At 40.8% G+C, this 16,883-nt stretch overlaps 1 protein-coding gene across 3 annotated transcripts; it reads right to left on the bottom strand.

Moving 5' to 3' along the window:
- Positions 1–3,724: 3,724 nt before the first annotated feature.
- Positions 3,725–15,864, bottom strand: LOC117498420 (E3 ubiquitin-protein ligase pellino homolog 2). Of its 3 annotated transcripts, XM_034150509.1 has the most exons (8): positions 15,547–15,627; positions 14,505–14,942; positions 10,663–10,792; positions 10,139–10,240; positions 9,470–9,667; positions 9,192–9,377; positions 8,116–8,333; positions 3,725–7,459 (listed from the first exon to the last, which is right to left on the bottom strand). In XM_034150509.1, exons 2-8 carry the CDS (start codon positions 14,516–14,518, stop codon positions 7,075–7,077), a joined length of 1,233 nt encoding a protein of 410 aa, XP_034006400.1. In that variant the 5' UTR covers positions 14,519–14,942; positions 15,547–15,627; the 3' UTR covers positions 3,725–7,074. The 3 variants fall into 3 exon arrangements, with proteins under 3 accessions (XP_034006400.1, XP_034006399.1, XP_034006398.1); XM_034150508.1 differs by lacking the exon at positions 14,505–14,942 and having other exon boundaries at positions 8,128–8,333; positions 15,547–15,864; XM_034150507.1 differs by lacking the exon at positions 14,505–14,942 and having other exon boundaries at positions 15,547–15,864.
- Between the last annotated feature and the right edge of the window lie 1,019 nt (positions 15,865–16,883).

Raw genomic sequence — 16,883 nt, forward strand, 5'->3', positions numbered from 1 at the left:
TGATTGATGCATTATCGTGTTCATCACTTTAATGTTGCACTTGGTAAAGGTCGGGTTTATTTGTATTACTCTATATACTCCTGGGTAGCTTAATCTATAATAATATATTAGTTGATTTATATTTTGTATAAACCTAATTATGTGAACTAACTATTAACTAAACTAACAAATACAATAAATGGAGTAGAGTAAAAAGTTCAACATTTGCTAACAAATTGTAGTGTAGTAAAAGTATAAAGTAGTATAATGTGAACATACTTAAGCAAAGTACAAGTACCTACATTATTTACTTAAGTACAGTAGTTGAGTAAATGTAATTCATTACTTTCCACCACTGACATTAGCTAGCTAGCTAGTTAAATACAAACATTTAGCTAGACATTAACTTGGTCACATTAGCTTCTAAGAATGCACAATAGTTTTAGAAGCAAAACTAGCTCAAGTTTGTTAAGAAAAACAACATGAGGCAGTAAAATGTTGTCTGTAGAAACGTGAAAATAGTGGTTGCATACCTAATAAGGAGAAACTTACCGCATTTCCTACAAGTCTAAACAATTGGCGCAGTGAAAATTCAACTATTAGCAGGGGGCGGGGCTATCCACTGCGTCCTTTAACTACAATATCGCGAGATATTGACAGTAAAGCGCAACTGGGAAGAAAGTAACCAAGAACTAGCCAGCATCATGGATTGAAAAATAACTTTAGTGATAACATCGTGGTGTTTTAGAGAAGTAATAGTAGGCTACGTTGTCTTCCTCTTAGGGCTGGACAACAAATACATATAATAGTTGTAGCCCACAGGTTATAACATTTCACTGGTTTTAAATGGTGATTATATGGTCATATTGTGTTATCATTAGAATCTGTCAAAACTAATGTCTCTGGGCTAATGAATAAACTCAAAATATATTATTTGTATACAATTCCCCATATGAAAGTATTTTTCTGGTGGATACATATATTAAGTTGTGCAAACATGACTATAGTTTAAAAGAATGCTGTAAAGTGTGTGTGCAGCATGGTACACAGCCTTACTGCCCGTTTCTTTTATTGAATCGTTGTTTTTTGTCAGTTTAACACTGCTGGATGTCTTTAAAAACACTCAAAGCATGCTGAAGGCAGGAATATAATATGTTTGCTCACAAGTGTTTGACTCTGTTTTAATGTAGGGACCGGTTATGTATATCTAAAATGTTGTCAAATTGAAATTGGACTACACTAGTGAAGACAATTATGTTAAAAGTCATGTCATGTACCAATGTGTTCCTCTGGCGCCACCCTCAGGCCAATCGTCGTCTTTGTTTTTCTGCCTTGTGGTCCCAAGAATAGCACTGGATATTTCCTCCATTCATCCATCCTACCAATTTTGTATGTGTTTCATGAGCATTGCATCCTTATTACAGACTTTGTATATATATATGTGAGCTGGAAGAATGCTTTTTGTTTGTCTTACAAACCTTAAATAACGATGAATTAATGTAAGAATGAAGTAAGTGAAGGCTTGTAGATTAGCAATATTATTCTCTCACAGATCATTTTAGTTCAGAATATCTTAGATCTTTATGTCTCTATTGCTTTTTCTGTAATATTATGATACTTACGTTTATCTGAAAATAACTGAATAAGTGATATTATATATTCAAAGATTAGCAGTTTGTAGGTATAGGTACCATGATATTAATATTTGTGTTTTATTGATAGACTATTTGAGGAATCTTTCAGGACAGAAGGCAAGGCAAGTTTATAGCTAAACCAGCAGCAGTATTTTGAAATTAATTATTTGACAGACAGAAGCTCATACATACTTTGTTTGTCCTCTGATAACAACAGCAGCTCAGTTGGTGGAGTTAGATAAGAGTGAAGTAAGGACAAAGATGGTGAATATTAAAAATGCATTTATGTAAAGTTAATGTACATTTTTTGGCCATATCAAAGGGATAGGAAGGATTGTTTGGTAATTCTCCATAGTCAGTATATTACCTTCTGTAGATGGCATGTCCCAAGTGCAGGGTGAAGTTGAAGCATCATCAGCAGTGAAGAAGTATATGACTGAAGGCGTAAGTAAGCTTTATAGCCTATACAACTATATACATTATATGAAACATATTCCCTCCTCTGACGTGTTCTCATTGGGGTTTTCCTTCCCAAACAGTGACGTGATGACAGCCTCCATGGCGGCAGAGTGGGAGACCACTTTGTGAGACAGTCCGGATTACCATTCCACTGCCACAACATCACCTCCCTAACAGGATAACACAGCATAATAAACTCCATAAAATAATCAAACTTATTACAACTCTTAACCCCTGTTTAATACATTTGGCTCAGCTTACGTGTGCTGGCATCCTCTCTTATTCGAGCCACAAAAGAGTATAGTCTTATAAGACTGGAGAACACAGGACAGCAGCTTGTGATGCCTTAATATTGGCTATAATTGGATTTGTAAATTATGTGGCTAAATTAACACTTTCTATGGCTCGGTGACTTAGTGAAATGTGTAGAAGGGAAGAAAAAAGGAATGGAAGTCTTAAAGTTAATTAATCATCTGTGGCCCCAGCTTAATTAAAGTTTCCCAGTGTTTGTAGTTAATGGGTGGATTGATGGAACAATGGCATGAACGCCCCCTGCTACCTCCAGAGTGAGTCCACAGAGAGGAAGATATCGGAGCCTTTGATTAACACTTTCTCACACACAACACACACAACACACACACACCTTCACATGGTCCTAACTTGTGCATGCTTATACACTGCATTTGTGGGCATGCACACACACAGATGTATGCATGTAAACACACACACACACAGTCCCCTTCAAACTTCCCAGCTATACAGATACCCATGGCTCCCCATTGAGGGTTTCACATTAATTAGCTGGGATCAAAACCTACAAATCCCTCCACTGAGAATTGAACTGTATTACTAAACCCTGCCTCCATCATCTATGCTAGGTCCCATGACACACACACACACACACACACACACACACACACACACACACACACACACACACACACACACACACACACACACACACACACACACACACACACACACACACACACACACACACACACACACACACACACACACACACACACACACACACACACACACACACACACACACACACACACACACACACACACACACACACACACACACACAGCATGGCTAAACCTGCAAGGGAGCATCAGAGCAAGAAAGAGCAGCTCGGTCCCCATCACCCCCACCGCTTTCTTCACTGTACAACATTTTCAATGATGGGAAATTTCCTGTCTAGGATAATCTAATTAAAGCAACGGAATTTAGGAAAATGGGTTAGGGTAATTTCCGGAAAAATGTTTGAATAATACAACTCAGGAGTCTCAAAGACGCAAAGTTAAATCGTTAAAATAGCTTTGTTTCCCCTTTTTTTAAATTAAGCGTTCTGTAATTTTGCAGGCATTTACGACATTTTCTCACATTTGCGCGGTGCTGAACATGACTGCCAAAACTGCTCATTCAAACGCTTCATTTAAAGAGGTGATGCAAACTCACAGCAACCTTATCATAGTGCCCTGCCATCACATACAGAGCAGGTAGAGAGCGCCATCTGCTGGCACATTACTTTTTATTTAACCAGAATGAGCTGTATTTTATGTAATGAACACAATCTCAACATTATGCTGATCTACAGTATGTTAAACCTTGAAGAAGTTACACAAAAATCCAAAGAAACAGAGCAAATTCAACTTTTTAACAGGTTTATTGACATGTGTATAGCGATTGTCTGTGCACCGGACGATTACAGGAGAATATGATATAAAATAATACAAAATAGCTGTACATAACACGAATGTATTAAAAGGAATGCATTGTTAGAGGTGAGGTTTTTACGCTGTGGGTTGCGTGTCAGCTACTGACTCAACTATAGCAAGATGAGTTAGGATGTTGAGGTGTTGCCATCTGGTGTGAAGGACAATTGAAATGTAATTTAAAAAAAACTGCTAATGACGTAACTTGAGATATCAAACAACCTAAAATACTGAGAAATTCACCGATACTAAAAGTCTAAGAATTATTTAGGAGGAAATTGCATATGGACATCTATAACCCTAAGAGGGTTCAAATTAATACTAAAACAAAGCAAAGGTAAAGAGATTAGCTAAAATAAATATATCAGATTATAAAGTAGAAGCCAATGAGGGTGCTGCAACGGTTCTCCATCCACATGCCAATGGTGTTACATTTATCGTTGTATATATTATCTTCGAAAGCAGGATTCACTGGATTTGGCGTGCTCAGTAAAGGGCAGCTGATGGAGATGTTTTCCTAGCCTCCACTCCTTTTTTTTGTTTTTTAAAGACCCGTATGTGACTGATGCTAGATTTGTGGCACTACACCACAGTACGCCCACTACAATTTGGCATTTTACATTAGATGGTTACTCTCCTATGAGAAAGACTGAAAGTGTCTTCTATCAGGCCTCGCCAGCTGTGAATCTGAAATCACTGATCCTGAGCTACAGTAATTATCAACACTACGTAAGTTATCCACCGCACTAAAGCAAGTTTAAATCTTGTATTGAGACTTCACATGGCATTTTGAAAATCAAATCTGGCTCTGAATAGCTCTGAATATACCACGATGGGTGTGAATACAAGATTGAAACGAGCGGACTTCTTTCCGCAGTGAGTTTGTTTGGTGGAAGATATTAGCATAGTAGTACAAAGTGGGATTAGGTCTCATTCACAAACGTCACACATCTATCAAGTATGAGGCTTTTTTTTCTTCTTTTCTTATAGAGAGGTCTTCCAAAACAAAGAACTGAAATTCTGAGGTTTTAACAGCCGAGGACTCGGAAGACATGTTGGTCTGCGACAGACGCTCTCAGCATGAAGAACAGGTTGGCGATCAACCGTGCAAAGTTTTTCAAAGTGTACGTGTAGTGTTCATACTGTGTGTGTACGTTCAGCACATGCAAGCTATACACAATGTTCCATGTGAGTGTGTATTATCAATTATACGTCTTCCACACTTGAGGCTATTATTGAAATTATCTGACTTTTTTTTTTCTCTCTTGAGCTAATCCACCAAAGCTACACCATAATAATCAGTTACAAAAATAGTATCACAATATAGACCATTCAATATGAGCACCAGGGAAGGCTAAATATAGCCTGAGTATTTGGCTACATTCATTGTCTGGGCAATGTTTTTTTATGGTAGCGGTGTGTATATAAGTGTGTGTTTGTTGGACACAGTGTTGGCAATGTTTTTCTCACTCACAAGCTCTCCTAGAACTACCACACGATAATATTTCCGAAACATACGGAACTTGCTTACACTGAGTAACAACGGTTAACTAAAACCCATAATCAGTTAGAAAAATAGTTTTTTTTTTTTTAACACTGAACATCTAAAATAATTCCCTCCCGCTTCCCCAAATAAATCCCTCCCCATTTCCTAACAAAATAGTTTTTCTTCAAAACAAAACAAAAGGTTATCTTTTGAGGTTATGCAGGTCAAACTTTCTGACACTCCACCGTACTAACATGGACCCTGTTTACGCATAATTCAATAACCAGAAGTGTGTTCAAATCATCACAAAGACGCTCTTTGATGACTTCTGCAGCCTAAAAACATACTTTAAACATTAAAATAATTGTTTAATCACTGATTCTGTTTCTCATCTTTCAATTCTAGTGCTTTGGTTACATCACACACACACTACATTTGGAAATAAAACAATTTGTGATATTGAACACACCTCTGGTTGAGCCCTTAACCTGGAAACCGTTTCAGCCACGTTCAAGAGTGACCACCGACCTCACACTTGGCTAAACATAGCACAACATCTAGCTTATCTATGGGAGTGCTATTATTGCTGTAGAGAGTTATGGAGTGGATTTCTTTTTACCCGGTTTCAATCCGAGCCCGGTGCTTATCCTCGCTCTGCTTGATTATCGGAATAGATCTGGCCTTAAGAGGAGAACTGGTAGTGGTGCGATCATACAGCTGGTAGCGTTCCCTTCAGAGAAGTCTGCAGGCTTTCATTCCAACCTTGTACTACACACGGGGTCTCATTCATGGGATCTTGCTGCATAGATTTCACACTAAAAAGATGCATGAGGAAAAAGGATGAAAAACTGCATACACTCACTTTAACAATGATTAATAATTCCCTGTATCAATCACTAAAAACGTAAAATTATGATTAAAAGACTCTGATTTCACCTCCCATATTCACAATTAGCAGTTAATATGTCCCGCTCAGGATTCAGATGAATCAGCAAGATGTTCAGGGGACAGGGAAATCAGATATAATATTATATTATAAAATAAGGAGTTTTTGATGAGAACAGATGAAAACTGTTTTATGAGTTGCAGCATTACAGTATTGTGTTAGGGATGATAAAAGTGGTCAGAGGTCAGGCCGAGAAGAAGTGCAAGAGGTGGGGTTTCACCGAGTTAAGGACACACAGGCGCTGCAGACGTGCAAGACAGCAGATCAACTGAGTAAAAAAGGCCATTCCCTATTTCTGTGCAAAAAGCTACATGTCATTTCATACATGGCTTCTGAAACAGTCAAATAAAAGGGTTGAGATCTGTTTGTTTCGCGTGACAAAGTGGAAAATTAGTGGGTAATTTCATCATGAGTTGAATTAATTTAAAATGGGTTAGAGCAGCATCGTTTAAGCTACAGTTTTAGTTATGAGAATCATCTCTTGTTGCTGTTAGCTAAGCAGTGTAGTGTTTGGTTGGAATGAAAAGCAGCTTCCCTGAAAGAGTAAACACTGTCCATGTGACCCTATCGATCACTCCATCATGTGTTTTAACCACCTACTCTCAAGATCTTACACCAATCAAGAAGCATTAAAGGATGAACAAGGGGAGGGATTTAGCTTTGAGCTGCATTCGGTAACAAAGCTGGACAGTGTCAGTGATCCACCCAGAAGCAGATCTGCTGTTGAAAATAACAGCACTCCTGATCCACTCCCTATCCCCACTGAACACTGACCCACGTTTGAAACATGAATGAAGCTCAGGCATCTTTGTGTTACTGTGTTAGTGGTTTGCCAAAGAGTGGCGGCTAGTCGATGGGGCCCTGGAAGATGAGCCGCGTCCAGCCGGGCGTGCTGAGTGCGCTGGAGCAGAAGGGGCAGACGGGTCTGAAGGCGTGCGTCCCGTGGGGGAGCGGGGTCTCGGCCCAGTACTTGGCTGTCCTCTCCGAGCAGACGTGGCCGCACGGCACAAAAGCGTGAGTGGGAGCTCCAGCGTCCACGTACACGGCGGGCTCACAGCCCAGCCACAGGGCCACGTAGGGGCCCACCGTCCGGCACAGGGGACACTCCCGCCTGGTGGTGGATACCTCGCCCTCCCCCGGCATCTCCACCCCCTCGGGTCTCTGGCCCCAGTCGTGGCGTCCGTGGACGTGGCCGCAGGTGAGGTAGACCCAGGGCTGACGCTCTTCAAGGCTGAAGCAAAACATCAACAGTGTGAGTATTTCAAACTTTGGGTGAACACCAGTGATTTATATTTTATATAAACTTATAACACTACAGATTGGTGCAGGAATGAGTCCTAAAACAAATAAATAAGTTAGCATTTTAGCACTTCCGAGGTCAACTGTTTTTTAAAGGAATCTGTGGTTAACACAGGCTAACAAGATTTTTCAATTTTAGGGTAAAAAACACGTCAGAAAAGTATCGTCTCATGATTTTCTAAAGCTTCTATGTGTTGTGAAAATGGTGGTTGAAAAAATGGCTAAATGACTTCTAGACATCATCACAACAAGTCCGACTTTAGCTTAGCGGTGGTAAGGTGCAGCAGAATATCAGGTAGTGTGGTCCTAAAATGTGGAGATTACGCTGCTAAACAAGACATGCAAGTATCAAAAATGTGTGTTTGCCACAGAGCCTTTTTTCCCCTGCAATATTCAAAAATCCAATCCAATAAAGAAATCCCATTAGCTTTTTGACAGGCCCATTGTGATGCTATCATTCGGGTCAGCATTACAAAAACACCAACTGTGCGCTGCTCCCGTATATTGAGGCTTTTTTATAGGCAGGCTACTGAAGATGAAACAAGACAAACAACCTGATAGAAAATAATGAGGATGATTTAAACATACTTTGGCTCCCACCTGTGGCTGCGTGGCAGGCTGGGGAAGGCCAGTGTGCTGAGGCCTACAGGACACTGGGGCCGGGACGCATTGAGCTCCTGGCGAAGGGCTTCCAGGTGACGGAGGGTGGGGGCCCGCATGAGCCCCTCACCTGTACGCCACAGCAAGGTGGCCCCACACAGGTCCACCAGAGAACCGTCACGTAGCGCACTGCTCTCACCCTCTGCCTGCACAGACACACACATGCTTAGGACCAAACAGCTGTAACCTCACAGCCTGAATGACGGCAAAAAGCAAAAAGGACAGTGGTCATTCTGGTAATGAAAACTATGAACAATATTATTTTAAAACCTTTTTTTTTTCAGGATGAGAGAGCCCCCACGTCATTAAACCTTAATGGTGAATATATAAAAATGCAATACGTAACTTTATTTATACTTTGTTGAAAATATAATACAACATTTTTATAGAGTAAAATAAAAAAATGTCTGATATGAGAATACAATAAAGGCTACAATCTAAAAAAATAAAGAAAAGTTATCATTGATTAAAATCATATTAAAATTGTTATGTTTTCTTTTGACTGTGAAATAGTGCCCTACTTTAAGTTAAAGGGGACCTATCATGCAAAATGCACTTTTGTACGTCTTTTATACATGAATATGTGTCCCCGGTGTTCCAGGGAACTCACCAAGTGTCAGAAAACACAACCCTCTTTATTTTCCTCCATACCCAAATCTCTAAAAAAGGGGCTGCAACGGATCTGATAAAAACTGATCCAGATTTGAACACTGTCCTGACGTCAGGACAGTGGCGCTACGGCTATTGGGCCAACTCCACCAATCAGGAGGAGACAGCCACGGCCATTGCCGTTCGAAAGCGCTGGAGACGCTGTAGTACATATGCCAGGCCAGTAGATGGTGAGATATTATTCAAATATAGCATGATAGGTCCACTTTAACTAAACCGACAAAATAATTGATTGGGGTTGACAAAAAAAAAGGACTTTTTACACAGGACTAAATCAACGAAATTGCTGACAAAAATGAACACTGGAGGACAAGATAACCAAACGGGTGCCTCACCAGTTTTCCCCGGGTGGGTCCAGAGCGTGTCTCCCGCAGGGCATAAACATCCCCGCAGACGGAGATCTCCCTCCACAGGCCCTGCTTAGGGTCCTCTGGAAACCCCTCCGGGTGCATCACCAGCACCCCATTGGTGGTCAGGCCGTCCATATGCCCATCAGGGTTTTTCCATTTGGTTGCTTTCTCCTGTGAAGGCACAAATACACCAGAGTATTTTTGAATAACTGATTCAAAAACTGTACATTTTAACAGAAACATGCGATCATCAGTCTACTCACCCCCAAGAAGATATTTTTGGAGGAGTCGAAGCCGGCGGCGTAGATTCGTGCGGTGTAAGGTGGGTTGCGTTCACACACTACTCTACAGGCAAAGCGTGAGATGGTGCTGGGAGCGATGGAGGGGTCCTCCCCCTCCTTCCCCCCTCCCGAGGTGTCTGTCACCACAAAGTCAATGGGACTTTCTGTGGAGCGTCCAATCTGCGTGGTAAAGCACAGACAGGGGGTCATTGTAGTTCATTGGCATTTCTGGACACTGTTCATCAAACCAACTGCATTCAAATCAATGTGTTGGTATTGGTATATTTAACTACAGAGTTATTAATACTTTCAGAATTACACTAGCTTGATGGTGTTTATGGAAATGTTTTTCTCCCTACGCTTGTGGCTTTTATCACCTTGTAGGAAAGATACGTCATCATTTGTTGATGGAAAATAAATAAACCTGTGATACTATTCTAAGAGCAGACTTTGTGTATAAAAATAGACAGATTTACACACTTTGTGGTCACAACAGAACCAAAATAACCTTCCTACTGGAGAAATTCCTTTGATGGCGTTACATAACATCATATTTCAGGAGAAATGTTAACGTGATCACAAATCTAGGATTAGGAGAGTTGTAAAGCGAGCCGTTGTTGACCCTGTTTTGTTGATTTCCTCGGTGGTTACCTGGAACATGTCTGTGCTGTTGTCATGGCAGTACTCCACCACCACTGTCTGGTTACGGGACAGCGTGAAAGAGATGCTGTGCTGCCCCCTGCTGTGGACCGCCTGCAACAACAATGGCAAAAAGCAGAGTTGATGAACACTCATCTTCTGTAAGAGTGTTTCATTTTCATCACAGAACACATATCAGACTTTTATTATGAATTCAAAGTCAATAATATATGATTTAATATTAAATTAAATTAGCCTCATTCTTTATTTTTAGACGTGACAGAAGCATTTGACAATGACATGATGGTTATAAAATCTTTATTCATCACCATGCGTCAATCATCATACAATCACACATCCGTATGTAGGCTGAAACACACAAAAACAACACACATAAAGGATAGACAGCCCACATACGCCAGTCAACATGCTTAGTCATCCTGCCTCTAGCACATTTATAAAAGACAACAGGGAGTCACAGGAAGGATGTTACACACTGATAAAACAGTACACACACGTCACACACACACGCCTACCTTAGTGTCCTGTGGGGTGTTGAGGATGTGCACAGCGCTGGGTTTGACACCGTTGGCCTTGGCCCTTCGGTACAGAGCGAAGCGGCTCTTTCTGCGCCCGCGGTCTCCGGTCGGTAGAGAGCCATTGTACCTGGAGAAAGAAATGTCAGCAAGAACATACACGAAATAAAACCAGCTTATATACATTAGCATGCAATACAGCTGAGAGGCAACAAGCTTGTTCGTGTTCATTCCAGTTTCTCTAGTTTCATTGAGAAAGCCTAATTATGGAAATAGATATCTTGTTTGCATATCGTATTTATGATCTTTCATTACTCGTGGGAAGAAGTTATAAATAAAAAGCCACTGATGGTGCCAGGATGTCAGGAAAAATAACTGCAATTAAGACTGCCGGCTCCATTGATTCTGTGCTGATTTACGGCTGCAGATTCTTTTGTAAAGCAGCACACGAGAACCACGCGTGATTCATACTTAACTGCTCAATGAAAAGGACAACCACCACTTGATCTCCCTCACTCAGCGTGTACTTGAGGCTCATGTGTACAGAAGCAGAGCTCACTCTTCATCTAACCTCGACTTATTTTTTTAGAATGAAAGGGGCTTTCAGCAGGACACAATCATTTTCACGACACCATGGGGCAATACCAATGAGAGGGAGGAGTTTCTCTCCCACACACTCTCTCCAATTTTTTTTCAATAAATGGATGTTTTCAGAGTAAATGGATAATCGTTTTTAATAATCGTGATATCAATTATTGACCCAAATAATCGAGATTATGATTTTTGCCATAATCGAGCAGCCCTAGCAGACTGGGATCTGGTTTCAGACAGAGGGTGAAAAGAGGTGCTGCAGCACAGGCAGTATGAGAAAAATAAAGACCTTGAACATTAAAACGTGTAAACATGTCAAAGAAAAGGCACAAAATACAAATATGAACCTGAAAATGAGCCTAATAGGGCCCCTTTAATAGAAACACTATTGAGAATTCAGATTCTTCTTACCAGAGTGGTAAATAATGTATTCCAGACCTTAAGAGTCTTATAATTCATTTACAAACCTTCTTAGAAGATGATGTCAGATTTGATGTTTTAATGAAAATAAGTGAGGCCCGATGTTGAAACCTTTTTGTTATTGGTGCGGACAAGATTATGACATTGTCCTTTTTAAAGTACAGTTAAATGTTCTTTTCAAAGTTGGAGTTCAGGCAGAAGGAATTATTCTGGTTTAAGGCTTTCCCGCTAATCAACAGGGCAAGGTCCTTATTAAAAACCATTCAGAGGACAACCAGCGGGTGAGAAGACTCTGAGGGACAATAGCAGACTTTACTGGCCTTCAGACTTGATCAGATCAGAGGACATCTGTTCTTCTGATCTGTCTCACAGTGGCCTCACGGCGTGGGCTGGAGAAACCACCGACTGCTCTGACAGTGTTTGTACAACAAAGCTGAACTAGGATTGATTCATCAAGCAGTCTCTCATAAGAAAATTAATCAATGCCAATTTTGAAAATTCATTAAATAATTAGTGCTTAAAAATCAAATGCCGATATGCTGCTGGTCAGAGCTTTTTAAATTAAAGATTATACTTGGATTTCTTAGTCTTCTTTCAAAAGAATTGTAAGACTTTTTAGTTTTTATGCTATCAGACAGCGTTAAGAGTTTTAACATGTCACTTTTGGCTCTGGTAAACTATAGTAGGCATTTGTTATTTATTGTGACATCATATAGAAGAGTATCAAATCATCTGACAACAGAATCTACAGATTCAAGTAAAATAATCACAACTAAATAATCGCTGACTATTAAAAACGTTGGTTTCGATAAATCATTAAGTATGGGAATTCATTTTTAGTGTTGAATCAGTCTTTCAATACACTTTAGAGATACACATATACATCTTTCACACTGGCAAAAGTATGTGTCTTGATGATAACACATAACAGCTAGGTTTAAATATTGGCGATCTTTATAGGAGGTAAGAGTGTACAAAGTGTGGCCATTGCCAACATAAAGCGTCCTCACAAACAGCACCTTCAGTTTTTTTGTTGTTTGATTATTATACATTCAAAAACTAAACTGAAGTTCAAGATTCCAATTGTTATCTTTTACTTTGAAACTTTTCTTAAAACACTTTTGAAAAATAACAAACCTAAAATCCATTCATCGACATTTCAGACCTGAGCTATGGAAAAGGCAAAGTGGAACTCACAATGGATAGCACATGTCTGCCTATATTAACCTCTCTTGTGTAAATGTTTTCAAATTTGAGTAATTTCAGTTACCAGTACTATGTTTGAGAACATAATTGTATTTGGATGATTATTTATTGGTTTTTTTGTTGGTCAGATGTCTGCCTGTGAGTTTGTTGACATTGTGCATTTTTTATGAGATATATTTCCATGAATTGCAGGAACAAAATTCCTTTTCTCTGTGAAGCACTCCTAATGCCAGATCAGGGCAGATGTTTGTGAGAGGATTGGGTATTTTAGTCAGAAAACACTTCAAACAGGCCACAATAACCTGTGATAATCACAGGAGATGCCTAAGTGCTACCTGCTCTCCGTATGGCCCTGCCTGTCAGTTCAAACTTAACCCAGGCTGAGAAGAAAAGGTCTGGGTCAGAAAAAGAAGAACATGAGGAGTAGGACTCTGAGGGGTCCAGTTAAAAGGCCGAAGGTTTGCAATGGAGTCGAGGATAAGAGGGCACAGGAGAGATATTCAGCTTATAGAAAGAGAAAAAGGTAAGCGTCTTGATAGAAATAGAGACAGAAAAGAAGTCAGAAGCTATTATGAGAAGTACAGATGGGAAAATAAATCCAAATGAATGAATGAAGAAAAGAGCAGGGTGTAGGGAGACATAATGGAGAGAGGGGGCTGAGAGAAGAGAGGGTTTAAGGGTGAAGGCCAGTGGAGGAGCAGCTCCACGTGGTAACATTTGCCTGGGCAGTTCTGGCCTCCATCACGCATGTGCGCACATCATAAAGCACAATATGAAATATTCACTCCTTCTGCCCCTCGACACAGTTTATTTTCGTTGCCACCAAGGAGGCCTGCTGCTGAGAAACTCAGCACTCAGCAAAACACTGGGAGGCTGGCAGGACAGGGAACTGGGCAGGAGATGGAGGAATGCGACACAGACGTTGTTAAGAGGTGTTACGGGTGAGATAAAAATGTGCGCAGAGAACAAGAGGAGGTAGTTACTGGAGTGGGTTAAGAGTGAGTTGCTGGGGGGATAGTGCAGCGCTGTACATGGTGTCCAGGCTAACGAGCGATGGCAGACAGCCACTGCAAAGATCACAAGGTCTGCAGTGACATCGACCACACAGGGCATGTGATAATCAAGGCTGACATAAGCAGAGTTGAACCACAGTTGCATAAAACAGACCAGGAAAATCTGATATCTGACAGGAAGTAGTTGAAGGACAGCCTGTTCTGACACCAGATGTTAAGAGTAACTTGCTGTGTTGAAAGAGGAACTGGTGGGTCCGAACCATAAGAAATACAGCTGACCTGGATATGGGTTTATATTGTTGTTAATAGGGTATCTGTAACTGTAACCAGAATGTGACATTTTAAACAGTTTACATTGTGTAACATAACCAAAAAAGCAATAAAAAAATAGCAAAATCTATTGTTTTCACTCAGCCCTTGTTCAAAACTACAGATATCTATAATAGTCTGCAAGCCTGTGGCCATCACTTTCACAGAATAAGATCAAACCAAACCTCCATCACAGTTTTAAAGTGAGCCAATACAAATGCATTTTCAACCCTCAATGAGGCACATTAAGCATTGCAGCGCACACCGCATAGCAGGATAGTGTTATAGTTGCATGCCCCAAACCTCAAATTAGGCATTAAACTATCAGTTCCTTATTCTGGTCTGGGGGATGTAAAAGGACCGCTGTGTTCAAAGAGTCAGATGACGAAGAAGACGACTAATCAGTATTCTTATGCAGGCGGGCTACAGCCTCCACACTCCATGTTCAGCCAGAGGGGAAGCGATAGGCCATTAGGTCAGTTATCTTTGGCATACACAGGAAGCTCTGCAGGGCAAGAAGAAGGCCTGTGTAAGCCTGGATATAACTGTGTGTGTGTGTGTGTGTTGTGGCATTTCTGGTCCCTGCAGACCCTGCAGAGTGTGAAGCTGTAGGGGTGGAAATGCTGTGGAAGCTGGTGGCTGTCATCAGCACATCCTGTCTACTGTGTGCTGGTGATGTCGAGGGGCTTGTCTCTTCCTCCTCCTCCTTCCTTGCAATGAGTGGTCATCTGGCTTTATTAACTAGTAATAAAAGAGACTTTATGACTAAATAATATGAGCAAGATTCATGTATTTTTCAGACAATGATATCACCCCCAGTGCTACTTTTAGCAAGCTCAGATCCAGCATAGTATGACATCATTGGGATTTTCAGCCTGAGCAATCCAGCGCTGCTGCTGCTGCTTACCCACACTACAACCATTGATGAAAAGCAGCTACATCCGTAGTAGCCTTATGTGCTATTGCTAAAGCTAAATTGTGCACCTTTTACACTCAAACGCACCACTCATAGTGTGGAAACAATACGGCGACGTAGTTTCAGAGAATATGCTTGCAATTGTGACATAAAGTTAGTTTGTAACACAACTACATAGTCATAGACTGATGGTATACGACGGCAATGTGCAATAAATGAGCTCAAATGTGTTACTATGATGGATTAACTATCCAAAACACGACTAATAAGAGGTTATATTGTTAAGGAAAGTGGATTAAACCGTAACTCACACGTCATCTGTTGGTTTATTGTGCTGATGGTGCCGTTACATGTAAACGTTAATTTGCCGCTGGACCTTTTCTCCGTCCTATTCAATTTTACTATCAGTTTAGGTTTCAAGAGACTTACCCCAAAATGACCAATTCGCCGTATTTTACCGGGTCTTTAACGGGCACATCATCATCTCCGTCTTTTTTCGGTGAATTCATCAGACTGGACTGCTCCAGAAGAAAAAAAAACGCGTCCAATAGTGCTGAGATAAAACAATGCTAACACACTCCAAACTGAAGGGAAGTGATTCGGGTTGTGGTCTAATAATGTTTGGGCACAGTTTGGCAAAGTTTTTCTAGACTTCTCGCTGTTTGTTTTATTGTTTTAATCCCGTGAATGAGCATCTTTTCGTGGCTTTAATGCTAGTGTGTAGCTAGTTAGTATCGCAACATATCTGTTCACTAGCATAGGATACAACAACGGCTAACGGCGGGGTGTGGGGCGTACCATATTTTGTAGGGGTGGTTATTCAAAATGTATCTAGAATTTTTGTACAGAATTTCCTCTACCAGGGGAATGTGTGTTTGTCAGGGGTTTCACACAACAACAATAATGTACTAGCGTTTTGGTTAATGAAATGCTTTCATATATTTAATATGCACATATACTTAAGCACAAACCCTCCTGTGGAACATAGAATGGAGGCAGCCTTGATGAGAAGCTGGCTCCCGCTGATAGAATAAAATGAGGCATTTCGAAATCCAGAGGAAGTGCCCACATCCCTTGGCATGTAGAGCCGCACTGACACATTTAACGTCAAAGACCCAGACCATTTCATGTAATTTAGTGAAAAACATACATCTGATCTCGTGGACCATTATGGAGTCTGACGTAATGAGATGCTTCGGGGGGTGTGGTGTAGATATAGGATGTGGGTCACCATTGCGCCCCAGACAAAACACCTTTTTTTCTTCTTTTCGGCATTTAATGTGGGCGATGGGAGACAGAAATAGGCCGACTGCTCTCTTTAAACATGTTGCGAATGTTCCCACACTTTTCTCTCTCTCTCTCTCTCTCTCTCTCTCTCTCTCTCTCTCTCTCTCTCTCTCTCTCTCTCTCTCTCTCTCTCTCTCTCTCTCTCTCTCTCTCTCAATAAAACGAGTAGTGTTTATGAATTTGCTCACAAGGCTGTGACCACATGAGGGCAGTGCACCTCAGTTTCAAAGTACAACTTTTCAGTCTATGACGAAGTCAGTCAACTAACTATTTATGCAAATGCGTATGTCCACACATCTTGTTTACCACCCACTGTATTCCACCATACAGGTTTTCTGATGGTTTTCAGCTATTTGACTCAAGTTCCTCCAATAACCTGGTTGCTGTTCATTGTTCTTTGATGAGATAGAAAGCAAAGCCTCAGCTGCAGGCTTTTTGGACGGAGCCAGGGTGTCCGTAACAGAATCTGTTCCCTCTCC

The sequence above is a fragment of the Trematomus bernacchii genome, unplaced genomic scaffold (assembly GCF_902827165.1).
Source record: "Trematomus bernacchii unplaced genomic scaffold, fTreBer1.1, whole genome shotgun sequence".
Lineage (NCBI taxonomy): Eukaryota > Metazoa > Chordata > Actinopteri > Perciformes > Nototheniidae > Trematomus > Trematomus bernacchii.

Excerpts from the sequence above, each read along its gene's own strand:
- LOC117498420 (XM_034150507.1), bottom strand. The coding sequence starts at position 15,626 with ATGAATTCACCGAAAAAAGACGGAGATGATGATGTGCCCGTTAAAGAC. Across the intron at positions 9,378-9,469 it reads CCAAAAATATCTTCTTGGGG|GAGAAAGCAACCAAATGGAA; the intron begins GTGAGTAGACTG and ends GTGCCTTCACAG. Across the intron at positions 7,460-8,115 it reads AGCCACAGGTGGGAGCCAAA|CCTTGAAGAGCGTCAGCCCT; the intron begins GTATGTTTAAAT and ends GTTTTGCTTCAG.